The sequence below is a fragment of the Bos taurus genome, unplaced genomic scaffold, assembly GCF_002263795.3.
Source record: "Bos taurus isolate L1 Dominette 01449 registration number 42190680 breed Hereford unplaced genomic scaffold, ARS-UCD2.0 Leftover_ScbfJmS_1616, whole genome shotgun sequence".
NCBI classification, from domain to species: domain Eukaryota; kingdom Metazoa; phylum Chordata; class Mammalia; order Artiodactyla; family Bovidae; genus Bos; species Bos taurus.
This window is the reverse complement of record NW_020190716.1, coordinates 7500-22386: the sequence shown is the minus strand read 5'-3', so window position 1 is coordinate 22386 and position 14887 is coordinate 7500. Positions and strand designations below refer to the sequence as shown.

The 14887-nt window shown below is 70.3% G+C and overlaps 1 protein-coding gene across 1 annotated transcript; it reads right to left on the bottom strand.

Annotated features, from left to right (window-relative positions):
• Window positions 1-929: 929 nt before the first annotated feature.
• On the bottom strand, window positions 930-14530 carry LOC112445503 (serine/arginine repetitive matrix protein 2-like; the record flags this gene model as incomplete). Its single annotated transcript, XM_024989019.1, has 3 exons — window positions 14421-14530; window positions 3485-8870; window positions 930-3290 (listed from the first exon to the last, which is right to left on the bottom strand). Coding segments are annotated over exons 1-3 (7857 nt in total), but the record flags the coding sequence as incomplete, so codon positions are not given.
• Between the last annotated feature and the right edge of the window lie 357 nt (window positions 14531-14887).

Below are 14887 nucleotides of genomic sequence, written 5' to 3'. Positions count from 1 at the left end.
GGCGTTGCCTTCCATACTCGATGGAAGATTGGACGTTGCCCGTGGGCCAAACCAAAGAGGGCAGCCTGAATTCCCGTCGTAACTCGAGACCCGCCGGAACCGAGAAAACCACGTGGTCCCCGCCATGCTGCAATGAGAGCCGTCCCGCGACAGCGCCGCAGGGAGTCCCACCGGAATGGAGTCGAAAGGGCATCTTTGGCACCTCTGATCGACCCCACAAAGTTCCCCGAAATCCCGGTCCCCTTCGAGAGGAACACACCAGTCATGGCCCACCCCGCCCTGAGCCCTGGCTCCCCTCTGTAGCTGACAGGAGGTTCGACTCCCCTGCTTTGGGAAGGTCCCGGCCGATTCGGTCGCACCTCAGGAAGTGAGCGAGCTTCACAGAAACTTGCCAAGACAGGAGGCCGCGGGGAGGGGGGACTCACATGAATCCGAAGAACCGCCGATATCCCGGACCCGCTGGATAAAGACACCCATGACCGAACCGCCGAAACGCCAGACCTCGAGCAGTCCACACGAAGAGATCGCAGGAGGGCGCAATCCTGCGGAAAAAACCACGGGAGCCAAAGACAGCGCGACAAGCGGCCGCGGCCCCGGGGACAGCGCGAGAGGCAAGCGGAGGGCCAGGCCGCAACCCAAGACGAGGCCGGACGCGCCGGGCCCCAGGCGGCAGGGCCCGGCGAGCGGAGGCGGAAAGCAGAGGGACCCGGCGGGGCCGGCCGCAACGGGAGAGGAGGCCCGCGGCCAAGGCACCAAGCCCAGGGGAGCCCGAGAGGCCCCGCCCACCGCCAGGGCCCGGGCGGCGCAGAGCCACCAGGAGAAGCCCCCGGAGGCACCGGCACAAGGCGAGGGAACCCAGGGGGCCGGCCGCAACCCGGAAAAGCCCGCGAGAGACCGGGGCAACACGGCGCGAGGCCAGAGGCCCCGACCAGGGCGCGGGAGCAAGGACGCGCGCCCCCGCGCCACGCGCAGGGAGACCCGACGGCCCGGGCGCCCCACGAGAGGCGCACGGACCGCGCCGGCGGACCGCGGGAGAAACCGCACACGGGGCCGCCGCGCGAGAACAACCCCGAGAGGCCCCCGGCAGCGAGAGAGAGGGCCGGCGGCGCCGGCAGGGCCGAGCGACCAAGCGCGCGACCGCGCGCCAAACGCCGCAGGAGGCGGACGCCCGGGAGGCCACCCAGGGAGCGCCCAGAGAGACCCGGCGCGACGCGAGAGCAGAGCGGGCGGCGGGCGGCCACGCGAGAGGAAGGCCGGGCGCCCCGGGGGCGGCGGGAAGGCAACCCCGAGAGCCCGGGCGCCCCGGAGAGGAACAGGGGCGGCGGGACACAAGCCGAGAGGAGGGCAGGGGCCCGGCAGGCACGCGAGAGCAAGCCCCAGCGGGCCGGCGCAACGCGAAGGAAGAGGGGACGGGCCGGGGCCAACACAAGAGGCAGCCGGAAGGCCCCGGCGGAACGCGAGAAGCCCGCCGGAACGCGAGAAAAACCACGGGGCGCCCCCGCAGCGCAAGAGGAAGCCCGGCCCGCGACAGCGCCGCAGGAGAAGGCCCACGGGAGGAAGGGAGGGCGAAAGGGCACGGGGCACCCGGGAGGCGACCCACAAAGGGCCCCGAAAGCCCGGGCGCCGCGAGAGGAACACCGAGGGGGGCCGGCACCCCCGCCGCGGAGCCCGGCGCCCCGCCGGAGCGGGACAGGAGGGGCGACGCCCCGGCGGGGGCGGGAAGGGGGCCCGACCGGCCGGGCGCACCGCAGGAGGAGCCGGGCGCACGAAGACAGGCCAGACGGGGCCGCGGGGGGGGCACAGGCCGGAGGACCCCGAGGCCTCGGGCTCCTCTCCAGTTGCGGCCGGCCCCGACGGTCCTCTGCTTTCCGAGTCCGCTCGCCGGGTCCCTGCCGCCTGGGGCCCGGCGCGTCCGGCCTCGTCTTGGGTTGCGGCCTGGCCCTCCGCTTGCCTCTCGCGCTGTCCCCGGGGCGCGCGGCCGCTTGTCGCGCTGTCTTTGGCCCCTGGGGTTTTTTCCGCCCGCTGCCCGGCCCCCTGCCCCTTCGTGTTGCCTTCCTTCCCCGGGTGGCGTTCGGCGCGGTGTCCGGGCCTCGGGTTCTTCTCCCGCGGGGCCCGGGCCCTCGGGGTCCTCCGGCCTGTGGCCCCCCCCCGCGGCCCCGTCTGGCCTGTCTTCGTGCGCCCGGCCTCCTCCTGCGGTGCGCCCGGCCGGTCGGGCCCCCTTCCCGCCCCCGCCGGGGCGTCGCCCCTCCTGTCCCGCTCCGGCGGGGCGCCCGGGCTCCGCGGCGGGGGTGCCGGCCCCCTCCGTGTTCCTCTCGCGGGCGCCCGGGCTTTCGGGGCCCTTTGTGGGTCGCCTCCCGGGTGCCCCGTGCCCTTTCGCCCTCCCCTTCCTCCCGTGGGCCTTCTCCTGCGGCGCTGTCGCGGGCCCGGGCTTCCTCTTGCGCTGCCGGGGGCGCCCCGTGGTTTTTCTCGCGTTCCGGCGGGCTTCTCGCGTTCCGCCGGGGCCTTCCGGCTGCCTCTTGTGTTGGCCCCGGCCCGTCCCCTCTTCCCTTCGCGTTGCGCCGGCCCGCTGGGGCTTGCTCTCGCGTGCCTGCCGGGCCCCTCGCCCTCCTCTCGGCTTGTGTCCCGCCGCCCCTGTTCCTCTCCCGGGGCGCCCGGGCTCTCGGGGTTGCCTTCCCGCCGCCCCCGGGGCGCCCGGCCTTCCTCTCGCGTGGCCGCCCCGCCCCCGCTCTGCTCTCGCCTCGCGCCGGGTCTCTCTTGGCGCTCCCTGGGTGGCCTCCCGGGCGTCCCGCCTCCTGCGGCGTTTGGCGCGCGGTCGCGCGCTTGGTCTCTCGGCCCTGCCGGCGCCGCCGGCCCTCCTCTCTCGCTGCCGGGGGCCTCTCGGGGTTGTTCTCGCGCGGCGGCCCCCGTGTGCGGTTTCTCCCGCGGTCCGCCGGCGCGGTCCGTGCGCCTCTCGTGGGGCGCCCGGGCCGTCGGGTCTCCCTGCGCGTGGCGCGGGGGCGCGCGTCCTTGCTCCCGCGCCCTGGTCGGGGCCTCTGGCCTCGCGCCGTGTTGCCGCCGGTCTCTCGCGGTCTTTCCCGGGTTGCGGCCGGCCCCCTGGGTTCCCTCGCCTTGTGCCGGTGCCCTCCGGGGGCTTCTCCTGGTGGCTCTGCGCCGCCCGGGCCCCTGGCGGTGGGCGGGGCCTCTCGGGCCTCCCCTGGGCTTGGTGCCTTGGCCGCGGGCCTCCTCTCCCGTTGCGGCCGGCCCCGCCGGGTCCCTCTGCTTTCCGCCTCCGCTCGCCGGGTCCCTGCCGCCTGGGGCCCGGCGCGTCCGGCCTCGTCTTGGGTTGCGGCCTGGCCCTCCGCTTGCCTCTCGCGCTGTCCCCGGGGCGCGCGGCCGCTTGTCGCGCTGTCTTTGGCCCCTGGGGTTTTTTTCCGCCCGCTGCCCGGCCCCCTGCCCCTTCGTGTTGCCTTCCTTCCCCGGGTGGCGTTCGGCGCGGTGTCCGGGCCTCGGGTTCTTCTCCCGCGGGGCCCGGGCCCTCGGGGTCCTCCGGCCTGTGGCCCCCCCCCGCGGCCCCGTCTGGCCTGTCTTCGTGCGCCCGGCCTCCTCCTGCGGTGCGCCCGGCCGGTCGGGCCCCCTTCCCGCCCCGCCGGGGCGTCGCCCCTCCTGTCCCGCTCCGGCGGGGCGCCCGGGCTCCGCGGCGGGGGTGCCGGCCCCCTCCGTGTTCCTCTCGCGGGCGCCCGGGCTTTCGGGGCCCTTTGTGGGTCGCCTCCCGGGTGCCCCGTGCCCTTTCGCCCTCCCCTTCCTCCCGTGGGCCTTCTCCTGCGGCGCTGTCGCGGGCCCGGGCTTCCTCTTGCGCTGCCGGGGGCGCCCCGTGGTTTTTCTCGCGTTCCGGCGGGCTTCTCGCGTTCCGCCGGGGCCTTCCGGCTGCCTCTTGTGTTGGCCCCGGCCCGTCCCCTCTTCCCTTCGCGTTGCGCCGGCCCGCTGGGGCTTGCTCTCGCGTGCCTGCCGGGCCCCTCGCCCTCCTCTCGGCTTGTGTCCCGCCGCCCCTGTTCCTCTCCCGGGGCGCCCGGGCTCTCGGGGTTGCCTTCCCGCCGCCCCCGGGGCGCCCGGCCTTCCTCTCGCGTGGCCGCCCCGCCCCCCGCTCTGCTCTCGCCTCGCGCCGGGTCTCTCTTGGCGCTCCCTGGGTGGCCTCCCGGGCGTCCCGCCTCCTGCGGCGTTTGGCGCGCGGTCGCGCGCTTGGTCTCTCGGCCCTGCCGGCGCCGCCGGCCCTCCTCTCTCGCTGCCGGGGGCCTCTCGGGGTTGTTCTCGCGCGGCGGCCCCCGTGTGCGGTTTCTCCCGCGGTCCGCCGGCGCGGTCCGTGCGCCTCTCGTGGGGCGCCCGGGCCGTCGGGTCTCCCTGCGCGTGGCGCGGGGGCGCGCGTCCTTGCTCCCGCGCCCTGGTCGGGGCCTCTGGCCTCGCGCCGTGTTGCCGCCGGTCTCTCGCGGTCTTTCCCGGGTTGCGGCCGGCCCCCTGGGTTCCCTCGCCTTGTGCCGGTGCCCTCCGGGGGCTTCTCCTGGTGGCTCTGCGCCGCCCGGGCCCCTGGCGGTGGGCGGGGCCTCTCGGGCCTCCCCTGGGCTTGGTGCCTTGGCCGCGGGCCTCCTCTCCCGTTGCGGCCGGCCCCGCCGGGTCCCTCTGCTTTCCGCCTCCGCTCGCCGGGTCCCTGCCGCCTGGGGCCCGGCGCGTCCGGCCTCGTCTTGGGTTGCGGCCTGGCCCTCCGCTTGCCTCTCGCGCTGTCCCCGGGGCGCGCGGCCGCTTGTCGCGCTGTCTTTGGCCCCTGGGGTTTTTTCCGCCCGCTGCCCGGCCCCCTGCCCCTTCGTGTTGCCTTCCTTCCCCGGCTGGCGTTCGGCGCGGTGTCCGGGCCTCGGGTTCTTCTCCCGCGGGGCCCGGGCCCTCGGGGTCCTCCGGCCTGTGGCCCCCCCCCGCGGCCCCGTCTGGCCTGTCTTCGTGCGCCCGGCCTCCTCCTGCGGTGCGCCCGGCCGGTCGGGCCCCCTTCCCGCCCCCGCCGGGGCGTCGCCCCTCCTGTCCCGCTCCGGCGGGGCGCCCGGGCTCCGCGGCGGGGGTGCCGGCCCCCTCCGTGTTCCTCTCGCGGGCGCCCGGGCTTTCGGGGCCCTTTGTGGGTCGCCTCCCGGGTGCCCCGTGCCCTTTCGCCCTCCCCTTCCTCCCGTGGGCCTTCTCCTGCGGCGCTGTCGCGGGCCCGGGCTTCCTCTTGCGCTGCCGGGGGCGCCCCGTGGTTTTTCTCGCGTTCCGGCGGGCTTCTCGCGTTCCGCCGGGGCCTTCCGGCTGCCTCTTGTGTTGGCCCCGGCCCGTCCCCTCTTCCCTTCGCGTTGCGCCGGCCCGCTGGGGCTTGCTCTCGCGTGCCTGCCGGGCCCCTCGCCCTCCTCTCGGCTTGTGTCCCGCCGCCCCTGTTCCTCTCCCGGGGCGCCCGGGCTCTCGGGGTTGCCTTCCCGCCGCCCCCGGGGCGCCCGGCCTTCCTCTCGCGTGGCCGCCCCGCCCCCGCTCTGCTCTCGCCTCGCGCCGGGTCTCTCTTGGCGCTCCCTGGGTGGCCTCCCGGGCGTCCCGCCTCCTGCGGCGTTTGGCGCGCGGTCGCGCGCTTGGTCTCTCGGCCCTGCCGGCGCCGCCGGCCCTCCTCTCTCGCTGCCGGGGGCCTCTCGGGGTTGTTCTCGCGCGGCGGCCCCCGTGTGCGGTTTCTCCCGCGGTCCGCCGGCGCGGTCCGTGCGCCTCTCGTGGGGCGCCCGGGCCGTCGGGTCTCCCTGCGCGTGGCGCGGGGGCGCGCGTCCTTGCTCCCGCGCCCTGGTCGGGGCCTCTGGCCTCGCGCCGTGTTGCCGCCGGTCTCTCGCGGTCTTTCCCGGGTTGCGGCCGGCCCCCTGGGTTCCCTCGCCTTGTGCCGGTGCCCTCCGGGGGCTTCTCCTGGTGGCTCTGCGCCGCCCGGGCCCCTGGCGGTGGGCGGGGCCTCTCGGGCCTCCCCTGGGCTTGGTGCCTTGGCCGCGGGCCTCCTCTCCCGTTGCGGCCGGCCCCGCCGGGTCCCTCTGCTTTCCGCCTCCGCTCGCCGGGTCCCTGCCGCCTGGGGCCCGGCGCGTCCGGCCTCGTCTTGGGTTGCGGCCTGGCCCTCCGCTTGCCTCTCGCGCTGTCCCCGGGGCGCGCGGCCGCTTGTCGCGCTGTCTTTGGCCCCTGGGGTTTTTTCCGCCCGCTGCCCGGCCCCCTGCCCCTTCGTGTTGCCTTCCTTCCCCGGGTGGCGTTCGGCGCGGTGTCCGGGCCTCGGGTTCTTCTCCCGCGGGGCCCGGGCCCTCGGGGTCCTCCGGCCTGTGGCCCCCCCCCGCGGCCCCGTCTGGCCTGTCTTCGTGCGCCCGGCCTCCTCCTGCGGTGCGCCCGGCCGGTCGGGCCCCCTTCCCGCCCCCGCCGGGGCGTCGCCCCTCCTGTCCCGCTCCGGCGGGGCGCCCGGGCTCCGCGGCGGGGGTGCCGGCCCCCTCCGGTGTTCCTCTCGCGGGCGCCCGGGCTTTCGGGGCCCTTTGTGGGTCGCCTCCCGGGTGCCCCGTGCCCTTTCGCCCTCCCCTTCCTCCCGTGGGCCTTCTCCTGCGGCGCTGTCGCGGGCCCGGGCTTCCTCTTGCGCTGCCGGGGGCGCCCCGTGGTTTTTCTCGCGTTCCGGCGGGCTTCTCGCGTTCCGCCGGGGCCTTCCGGCTGCCTCTTGTGTTGGCCCCGGCCCGTCCCCTCTTCCCTTCGCGTTGCGCCGGCCCGCTGGGGCTTGCTCTCGCGTGCCTGCCGGGCCCCTCGCCCTCCTCTCGGCTTGTGTCCCGCCGCCCCTGTTCCTCTCCCGGGGCGCCCGGGCTCTCGGGGTTGCCTTCCCGCCGCCCCCGGGGCGCCCGGCCTTCCTCTCGCGTGGCCGCCCCGCCCCCGCTCTGCTCTCGCCTCGCGCCGGGTCTCTCTTGGCGCTCCCTGGGTGGCCTCCCGGGCGTCCCGCCTCCTGCGGCGTTTGGCGCGCGGTCGCGCGCTTGGTCTCTCGGCCCTGCCGGCGCCGCCGGCCCTCCTCTCTCGCTGCCGGGGGCCTCTCGGGGTTGTTCTCGCGCGGCGGCCCCCGTGTGCGGTTTCTCCCGCGGTCCGCCGGCGCGGTCCGTGCGCCTCTCGTGGGGCGCCCGGGCCGTCGGGTCTCCCTGCGCGTGGCGCGGGGGCGCGCGTCCTTGCTCCCGCGCCCTGGTCGGGGCCTCTGGCCTCGCGCCGTGTTGCCGCCGGTCTCTCGCGGTCTTTCCCGGGTTGCGGCCGGCCCCCTGGGTTCCCTCGCCTTGTGCCGGTGCCCTCCGGGGGCTTCTCCTGGTGGCTCTGCGCCGCCCGGGCCCCTGGCGGTGGGCGGGGCCTCTCGGGCCTCCCCTGGGTTTGGTGCCTTGGCCGCGGGCCTCCTCTCCCGTTGCGGCCGGCCCCGCCGGGTCCCTCTGCTTTCCGCCTCCGCTCGCCGGGTCCCTGCCGCCTGGGGCCCGGCGCGTCCGGCCTCGTCTTGGGTTGCGGCCTGGCCCTCCGCTTGCCTCTCGCGCTGTCCCCGGGGCGCGCGGCCGCTTGTCGCGCTGTCTTTGGCCCCTGGGGTTTTTTTCCGCCCGCTGCCCGGCCCCCTGCCCCTTCGTGTTGCCTTCCTTCCCCGGGTGGCGTTCGGCGCGGTGTCCGGGCCTCGGGTTCTTCTCCCGCGGGGCCCGGGCCCTCGGGGTCCTCCGGCCTGTGGCCCCCCCCCGCGGCCCCGTCTGGCCTGTCTTCGTGCGCCCGGCCTCCTCCTGCGGTGCGCCCGGCCGGTCGGGCCCCCTTCCCGCCCCGCCGGGGCGTCGCCCCTCCTGTCCCGCTCCGGCGGGGCGCCCGGGCTCCGCGGCGGGGGTGCCGGCCCCCTCCGTGTTCCTCTCGCGGGCGCCCGGGCTTTCGGGGCCCTTTGTGGGTCGCCTCCCGGGTGCCCCGTGCCCTTTCGCCCTCCCCTTCCTCCCGTGGGCCTTCTCCTGCGGCGCTGTCGCGGGCCCGGGCTTCCTCTTGCGCTGCCGGGGGCGCCCCGTGGTTTTTCTCGCGTTCCGGCGGGCTTCTCGCGTTCCGCCGGGGCCTTCCGGCTGCCTCTTGTGTTGGCCCCGGCCCGTCCCCTCTTCCCTTCGCGTTGCGCCGGCCCGCTGGGGCTTGCTCTCGCGTGCCTGCCGGGCCCCTCGCCCTCCTCTCGGCTTGTGTCCCGCCGCCCCTGTTCCTCTCCCGGGGCGCCCGGGCTCTCGGGGTTGCCTTCCCGCCGCCCCCGGGGCGCCCGGCCTTCCTCTCGCGTGGCCGCCCCGCCCCCCGCTCTGCTCTCGCCTCGCGCCGGGTCTCTCTTGGCGCTCCCTGGGTGGCCTCCCGGGCGTCCCGCCTCCTGCGGCGTTTGGCGCGCGGTCGCGCGCTTGGTCTCTCGGCCCTGCCGGCGCCGCCGGCCCTCCTCTCTCGCTGCCGGGGGCCTCTCGGGGTTGTTCTCGCGCGGCGGCCCCCGTGTGCGGTTTCTCCCGCGGTCCGCCGGCGCGGTCCGTGCGCCTCTCGTGGGGCGCCCGGGCCGTCGGGTCTCCCTGCGCGTGGCGCGGGGGCGCGCGTCCTTGCTCCCGCGCCCTGGGCGGGGCCTCTGGCCTCGCGCCGTGTTGCCGCCGGTCTCTCGCGGTCTTTCCCGGGTTGCGGCCGGCCCCCCTGGGTTCCCTCGCCTTGTGCCGGTGCCCTCCGGGGGCTTCTCCTGGTGGCTCTGCGCCGCCCGGGCCCCTGGCGGTGGGCGGGGCCTCTCGGGCCTCCCCTGGGTTTGGTGCCTTGGCCGCGGGCCTCCTCTCCCGTTGCGGCCGGCCCCGCCGGGTCCCTCTGCTTTCCGCCTCCGCTCGCCGGGTCCCTGCCGCCTGGGGCCCGGCGAGTCAGGCCTCGTCTTGGGTTGAGGCATGGAACTCCGCTTGCCTCTCGAGATGTCCCGGGGGAGAGAGGCCGCTTGTCGAGCTGTATTTGGAACCTGGGGTTTTTTCCGAACGATGCACGGAAAAACTGCCCCTTCCGTGTTGACTTCATTCCACAGGGTGGAGTTCGGAGAGGTGTCCGGGCATCGGGTTCTTATCAAGAGGGGACCGGGAAATCGGGTCCTACGGAATGTGGAACCACCCACGAGGCCACGTCTGGAATGTCTTCGTGAGACCGGCCTCATCCTGAGGTGCGACCGGAAGGTCGGGAACCCCCTTCCAGACAAAGCAGGGGAGTCGACCCTCCTGTCCAGATCAGGAGGGGAGAAAGGGCTCAGAGGAGGGGGTGCCGGAAAACCTCAGGTGTTCCTCTCGAGGGAGACCGGGATTTCGGGGAACTTTGTGGGTCGCATCAAGGGTGCCAAGTGCCCTTTCGACCTCCAATTCCTAACGTGGGACTTCTCCTGAGGCGCTGTAGCGGGAAAGGGCTTCATCTTGCGATGACGGGGGAGCCACGTGGTTTTTCTCGAGTTACGGCGGGATTCTCGAGTTACGACGGGGAATTCAGGCTGCCTCTTGTGTTGGCCCAGGCAAGTCCAATCTTCCATTCGAGTTGCGAAGGAAAGCTGGGGATTGCTCTCGAGTGACTGCAGGGCCAATAGACCTCATCTAGGCTTGTGTCCAGAAGCCAATGTTCCTCTCCAGGGGCGACAGGGATCTCGGGGTTGCATTCCAGACGCACCCGGGGAGACAGGCATTCATCTCGAGTGGAAGCAAAGAACCCCGCTCTGCTCTCGAATCGCGACGGGTATCTCTTGGAGCTCACTGGGTGGACTCAAGGGAGTCAAGCCTCCTGAGGCGTTTGGAGAGAGGTCGCGAGATTGGTCGCTAGGCCATGCAGGAGACGAAGGCCCTCATCTCTCGATGACGGGGGAATCTCGGGGTTGTTCTCGAGCGGCGGCCCCAGTGTGCGGTTTCTCACGAGGTACGACGGCGAGGTCAGTGAGCCTCTCGTGGGGCGCCAGGGAAGTCGGGTCTCCATGCGAGTGGCGAGGGGGAGCGCGTCATTGCTCCCGAGCCATGGTAGGGGAATCTGGCCTCGAGACGTGTTGAAGAAGGTCTCTCGAGGGCTTTCCCGGGTTGAGGCAGGAAACCCTGGGTTCCCTCGACTTGTGCAGGTGACCTCAGGGGGCTTCTCATGGTGGCTCTGAGAAGCCAGGGAAACTGGAGGTGGGAGGGGCCTCTCGGGACTCCACTGGGCTTGGTGCATTGGAAGAGGGCCTCATCTCCAGTTGAGGCAGGAACCGCAGGGTACCTCTGATTTCAGACTCCGATCGCAGGGTCCCTGCAGACTGGGGACAGGAGAGTCAGGCCTCGTCTTGGGTTGAGGCATGGAACTCCGCTTGCCTCTCGAGATGTCCCCGGGGAGAGAGGCCGCTTGTCGAGCTGTATTTGGAACCTGGGGTTTTTTCCGAACGATGCACGGAAAAACTGCCCCTTCGTGTTGACTTCATTCACAGGGTGGAGTTCGGAGAGGTGTCCGGGCATCGGGTTCTTATCAAGAGGGGACCGGGAAATCGGGGTCCTACGGAATGTGGAACCACCCACGAGGCCACGTCTGGAATGTCTTCGTGAGACCGGCCTCATCCTGAGGTGCGACCGGAAGGTCGGGAACCCCTTCCAGACAAAGCAGGGGAGTCGACCCTCCTGTCCAGATCAGGAGGGGAGAAAGGGCTCAGAGGAGGGGGTGCCGGAAAACCTCAGTGTTCCTCTCGAGGGAGACCGGGATTTCGGGGAACTTTGTGGGTCGCATCAAGGGTGCCAAGTGCCCTTTCGACCTCCAATTCCTAACGTGGGACTTCTCCTGAGGCGCTGTAGCGGGAAAGGGCTTCATCTTGCGATGACGGGGGAGCCACGTGGTTTTTCTCGAGTTACGGCGGGATTCTCGAGTTACGACGGGGAATTCAGGCTGCCTCTTGTGTTGGCCCAGGCAAGTCCAATCTTCCATTCGAGTTGCGAAGGAAAGCTGGGGATTGCTCTCGAGTGACTGCAGGGCCAATAGACCTCATCTAGGCTTGTGTCCAGAAGCCAATGTTCCTCTCCAGGGGCGACAGGGATCTCGGGGTTGCATTCCAGACGCACCCGGGGAGACAGGCATTCATCTCGAGTGGAAGCAAAGAACCCCGCTCTGCTCTCGAATCGCGACGGGTATCTCTTGGAGCTCACTGGGTGGACTCAAGGGAGTCAAGCCTCCTGAGGCGTTTGGAGAGAGGTCGCGAGATTGGTCTCTAGGCCATGCAGGAGACGAAGGCCCTCATCTCTCGATGACGGGGGAATCTCGGGGTTGTTCTCGAGCGGCGGCCCCAGTGTGCGGTTTCTCACGAGGTACGACGGCGAGGTCAGTGAGCCTCTCGTGGGGCGCCAGGGAAGTCGGGTCTCCATGCGAGTGGCGAGGGGGAGCGCGTCATTGCTCCCGAGCCATGGTAGGGGAATCTGGCCTCGAGACGTGTTGAAGAAGGTCTCTCGAGGTCTTTCCCGGGTTGAGGCAGGAAACCCTGGGTTCCCTCGACTTGTGCAGGTGACCTCAGGGGGCTTCTCATGGTGGCTCTGAGAAGCCAGGGAAACTGGAGGTGGGAGGGGCCTCTCGGGACTCCACTGGGCTTGGTGCATTGGAAGAGGGCCTCATCTCCAGTTGAGGCAGGAACCGCAGGGTACCTCTGATTTCAGACTCCGATCGCAGGGTCCCTGCAGACTGGGGACAGGAGAGTCAGGCCTCGTCTTGGGTTGAGGCATGGAACTCCGCTTGCCTCTCGAGATGTCCCCGGGGAGAGAGGCCGCTTGTCGAGCTGTATTTGGAACCTGGGGTTTTTTCCGAACGATGCACGGAAAAACTGCCCCTTCGTGTTGACTTCATTCACAGGCTGGAGTTCGGAGAGGTGTCCGGGCATCGGGTTCTTATCAAGAGGGGACCGGGAAATCGGGGTCCTACGGAATGTGGAACCACCCACGAGGCCACGTCTGGAATGTCTTCGTGAGACCGGCCTCATCCTGAGGTGCGACCGGAAGGTCGGGAACCCCTTCCAGACAAAGCAGGGGAGTCGACCCTCCTGTCCAGATCAGGAGGGGAGAAAGGGCTCAGAGGAGGGGGTGCCGGAAAACCTCAGTGTTCCTCTCGAGGGAGACCGGGATTTCGGGGAACTTTGTGGGTCGCATCAAGGGTGCCAAGTGCCCTTTCGACCTCCAATTCCTAACGTGGGACTTCTCCTGAGGCGCTGTAGCGGGAAAGGGCTTCATCTTGCGATGACGGGGGAGCCACGTGGTTTTTCTCGAGTTACGGCGGGATTCTCGAGTTACGACGGGGAATTCAGGCTGCCTCTTGTGTTGGCCCAGGCAAGTCCAATCTTCCATTCGAGTTGCGAAGGAAAGCTGGGGATTGCTCTCGAGTGACTGCAGGGCCAATAGACCTCATCTAGGCTTGTGTCCAGAAGCCAATGTTCCTCTCCAGGGGCGACAGGGATCTCGGGGTTGCATTCCAGACGCACCCGGGGAGACAGGCATTCATCTCGAGTGGAAGCAAAGAACCCCGCTCTGCTCTCGAATCGCGACGGGTATCTCTTGGAGCTCACTGGGTGGACTCAAGGGAGTCAAGCCTCCTGAGGCGTTTGGAGAGAGGTCGCGAGATTGGTCTCTAGGCCATGCAGGAGACGAAGGCCCTCATCTCTCGATGACGGGGGAATCTCGGGGTTGTTCTCGAGCGGCGGCCCCAGTGTGCGGTTTCTCACGAGGTACGACGGCGAGGTCAGTGAGCCTCTCGTGGGGCGCCAGGGAAGTCGGGTCTCCATGCGAGTGGCGAGGGGGAGCGCGTCATTGCTCCCGAGCCATGGTAGGGGAATCTGGCCTCGAGACGTGTTGAAGAAGGTCTCTCGAGGTCTTTCCCGGGTTGAGGCAGGAAACCCTGGGTTCCCTCGACTTGTGCAGGTGACCTCAGGGGGCTTCTCATGGTGGCTCTGAGAAGCCAGGGAAACTGGAGGTGGGAGGGGCCTCTCGGGACTCCACTGGGCTTGGTGCATTGGAAGAGGGCCTCATCTCCAGTTGAGGCAGGAACCGCAGGGTACCTCTGATTTCAGACTCCGATCGCAGGGTCCCTGCAGACTGGGGACAGGAGAGTCAGGCCTCGTCTTGGGTTGAGGCATGGAACTCCGCTTGCCTCTCGAGATGTCCCCGGGGAGAGAGGCCGCTTGTCGAGCTGTATTTGGAACCTGGGGTTTTTTCCGAACGATGCACGGAAAAACTGCCCCTTCGTGTTGACTTCATTCACAGGGTGGAGTTCGGAGAGGTGTCCGGGCATCGGGTTCTTATCAAGAGGGGACCGGGAAATCGGGGTCCTACGGAATGTGGAACCACCCACGAGGCCACGTCTGGAATGTCTTCGTGAGACCGGCCTCATCCTGAGGTGCGACCGGAAGGTCGGGAACCCCTTCCAGACAAAGCAGGGGAGTCGACCCTCCTGTCCAGATCAGGAGGGGAGAAAGGGCTCAGAGGAGGGGGTGCCGGAAAACCTCAGTGTTCCTCTCGAGGGAGACCGGGATTTCGGGGAACTTTGTGGGTCGCATCAAGGGTGCCAAGTGCCCTTTCGACCTCCAATTCCTAACGTGGGACTTCTCCTGAGGCGCTGTAGCGGGAAAGGGCTTCATCTTGCGATGACGGGGGAGCCACGTGGTTTTTCTCGAGTTACGGCGGGATTCTCGAGTTACGACGGGGAATTCAGGCTGCCTCTTGTGTTGGCCCAGGCAAGTCCAATCTTCCATTCGAGTTGCGAAGGAAAGCTGGGGATTGCTCTCGAGTGACTGCAGGGCCAATAGACCTCATCTAGGCTTGTGTCCAGAAGCCAATGTTCCTCTCCAGGGGCGACAGGGATCTCGGGGTTGCATTCCAGACGCACCCGGGGAGACAGGCATTCATCTCGAGTGGAAGCAAAGAACCCCGCTCTGCTCTCGAATCGCGACGGGTATCTCTTGGAGCTCACTGGGTGGACTCAAGGGAGTCAAGCCTCCTGAGGCGTTTGGAGAGAGGTCGCGAGATTGGTCTCTAGGCCATGCAGGAGACGAAGGCCCTCATCTCTCGATGACGGGGGAATCTCGGGGTTGTTCTCGAGCGGCGGCCCCAGTGTGCGGTTTCTCACGAGGTACGACGGCGAGGTCAGTGAGCCTCTCGTGGGGCGCCAGGGAAGTCGGGTCTCCATGCGAGTGGCGAGGGGGAGCGCGTCATTGCTCCCGAGCCATGGTAGGGGAATCTGGCCTCGAGACGTGTTGAAGAAGGTCTCTCGAGGTCTTTCCCGGGTTGAGGCAGGAAACCCTGGGTTCCCTCGACTTGTGCAGGTGACCTCATGGGGCTGTCTCTGGTGCTCTGGAGAAGCCAGGGAAACTGGAAAGGTGGGAAGGGGCCCTCTCGGACTCCACTGGGCTTGGGCATTGACGAACGAGGGCCCTCAAATCTCACAGTTGGCGGGCCCGGAACCGGTACCTCTTGAATTTTCCAGACTCCGATCGGCAGGTCCGCTGCAGACTGGGACAGGTGAGAGTCGGCCTGTCGTCTTGTTGCCAGGCCATGGCGCAACTCCGCTCCCTCTACGAGATGTCCCCGGGGAGAGAGCCGCTGTCGAGCTGTATTTGGAACCTGGGGTTTTTTCCGAACGATGCACGGACCCTGCGATCGGAGTCTGAAATCAGAGGTACCCTGCGGTTCCTGCCTCAACTGGAGATGAGGCCTCTTCCAATGCACCAAAGCCCAGTGGAGTCCCGAGAGGCCCCCCCACCTCCAGTTTCCCTGGCTTCTCAGAGCCACCATGAGAAGCCCCCTGAGGTCACCTGCACAAGTCGAGGAGAACCCAGGGTTTCCTGCCTCAACCCGGGAAAGACCTCGAGAGACCTTCTTCAACACGTCTCGAGGCCAGATTCCCCTACCAT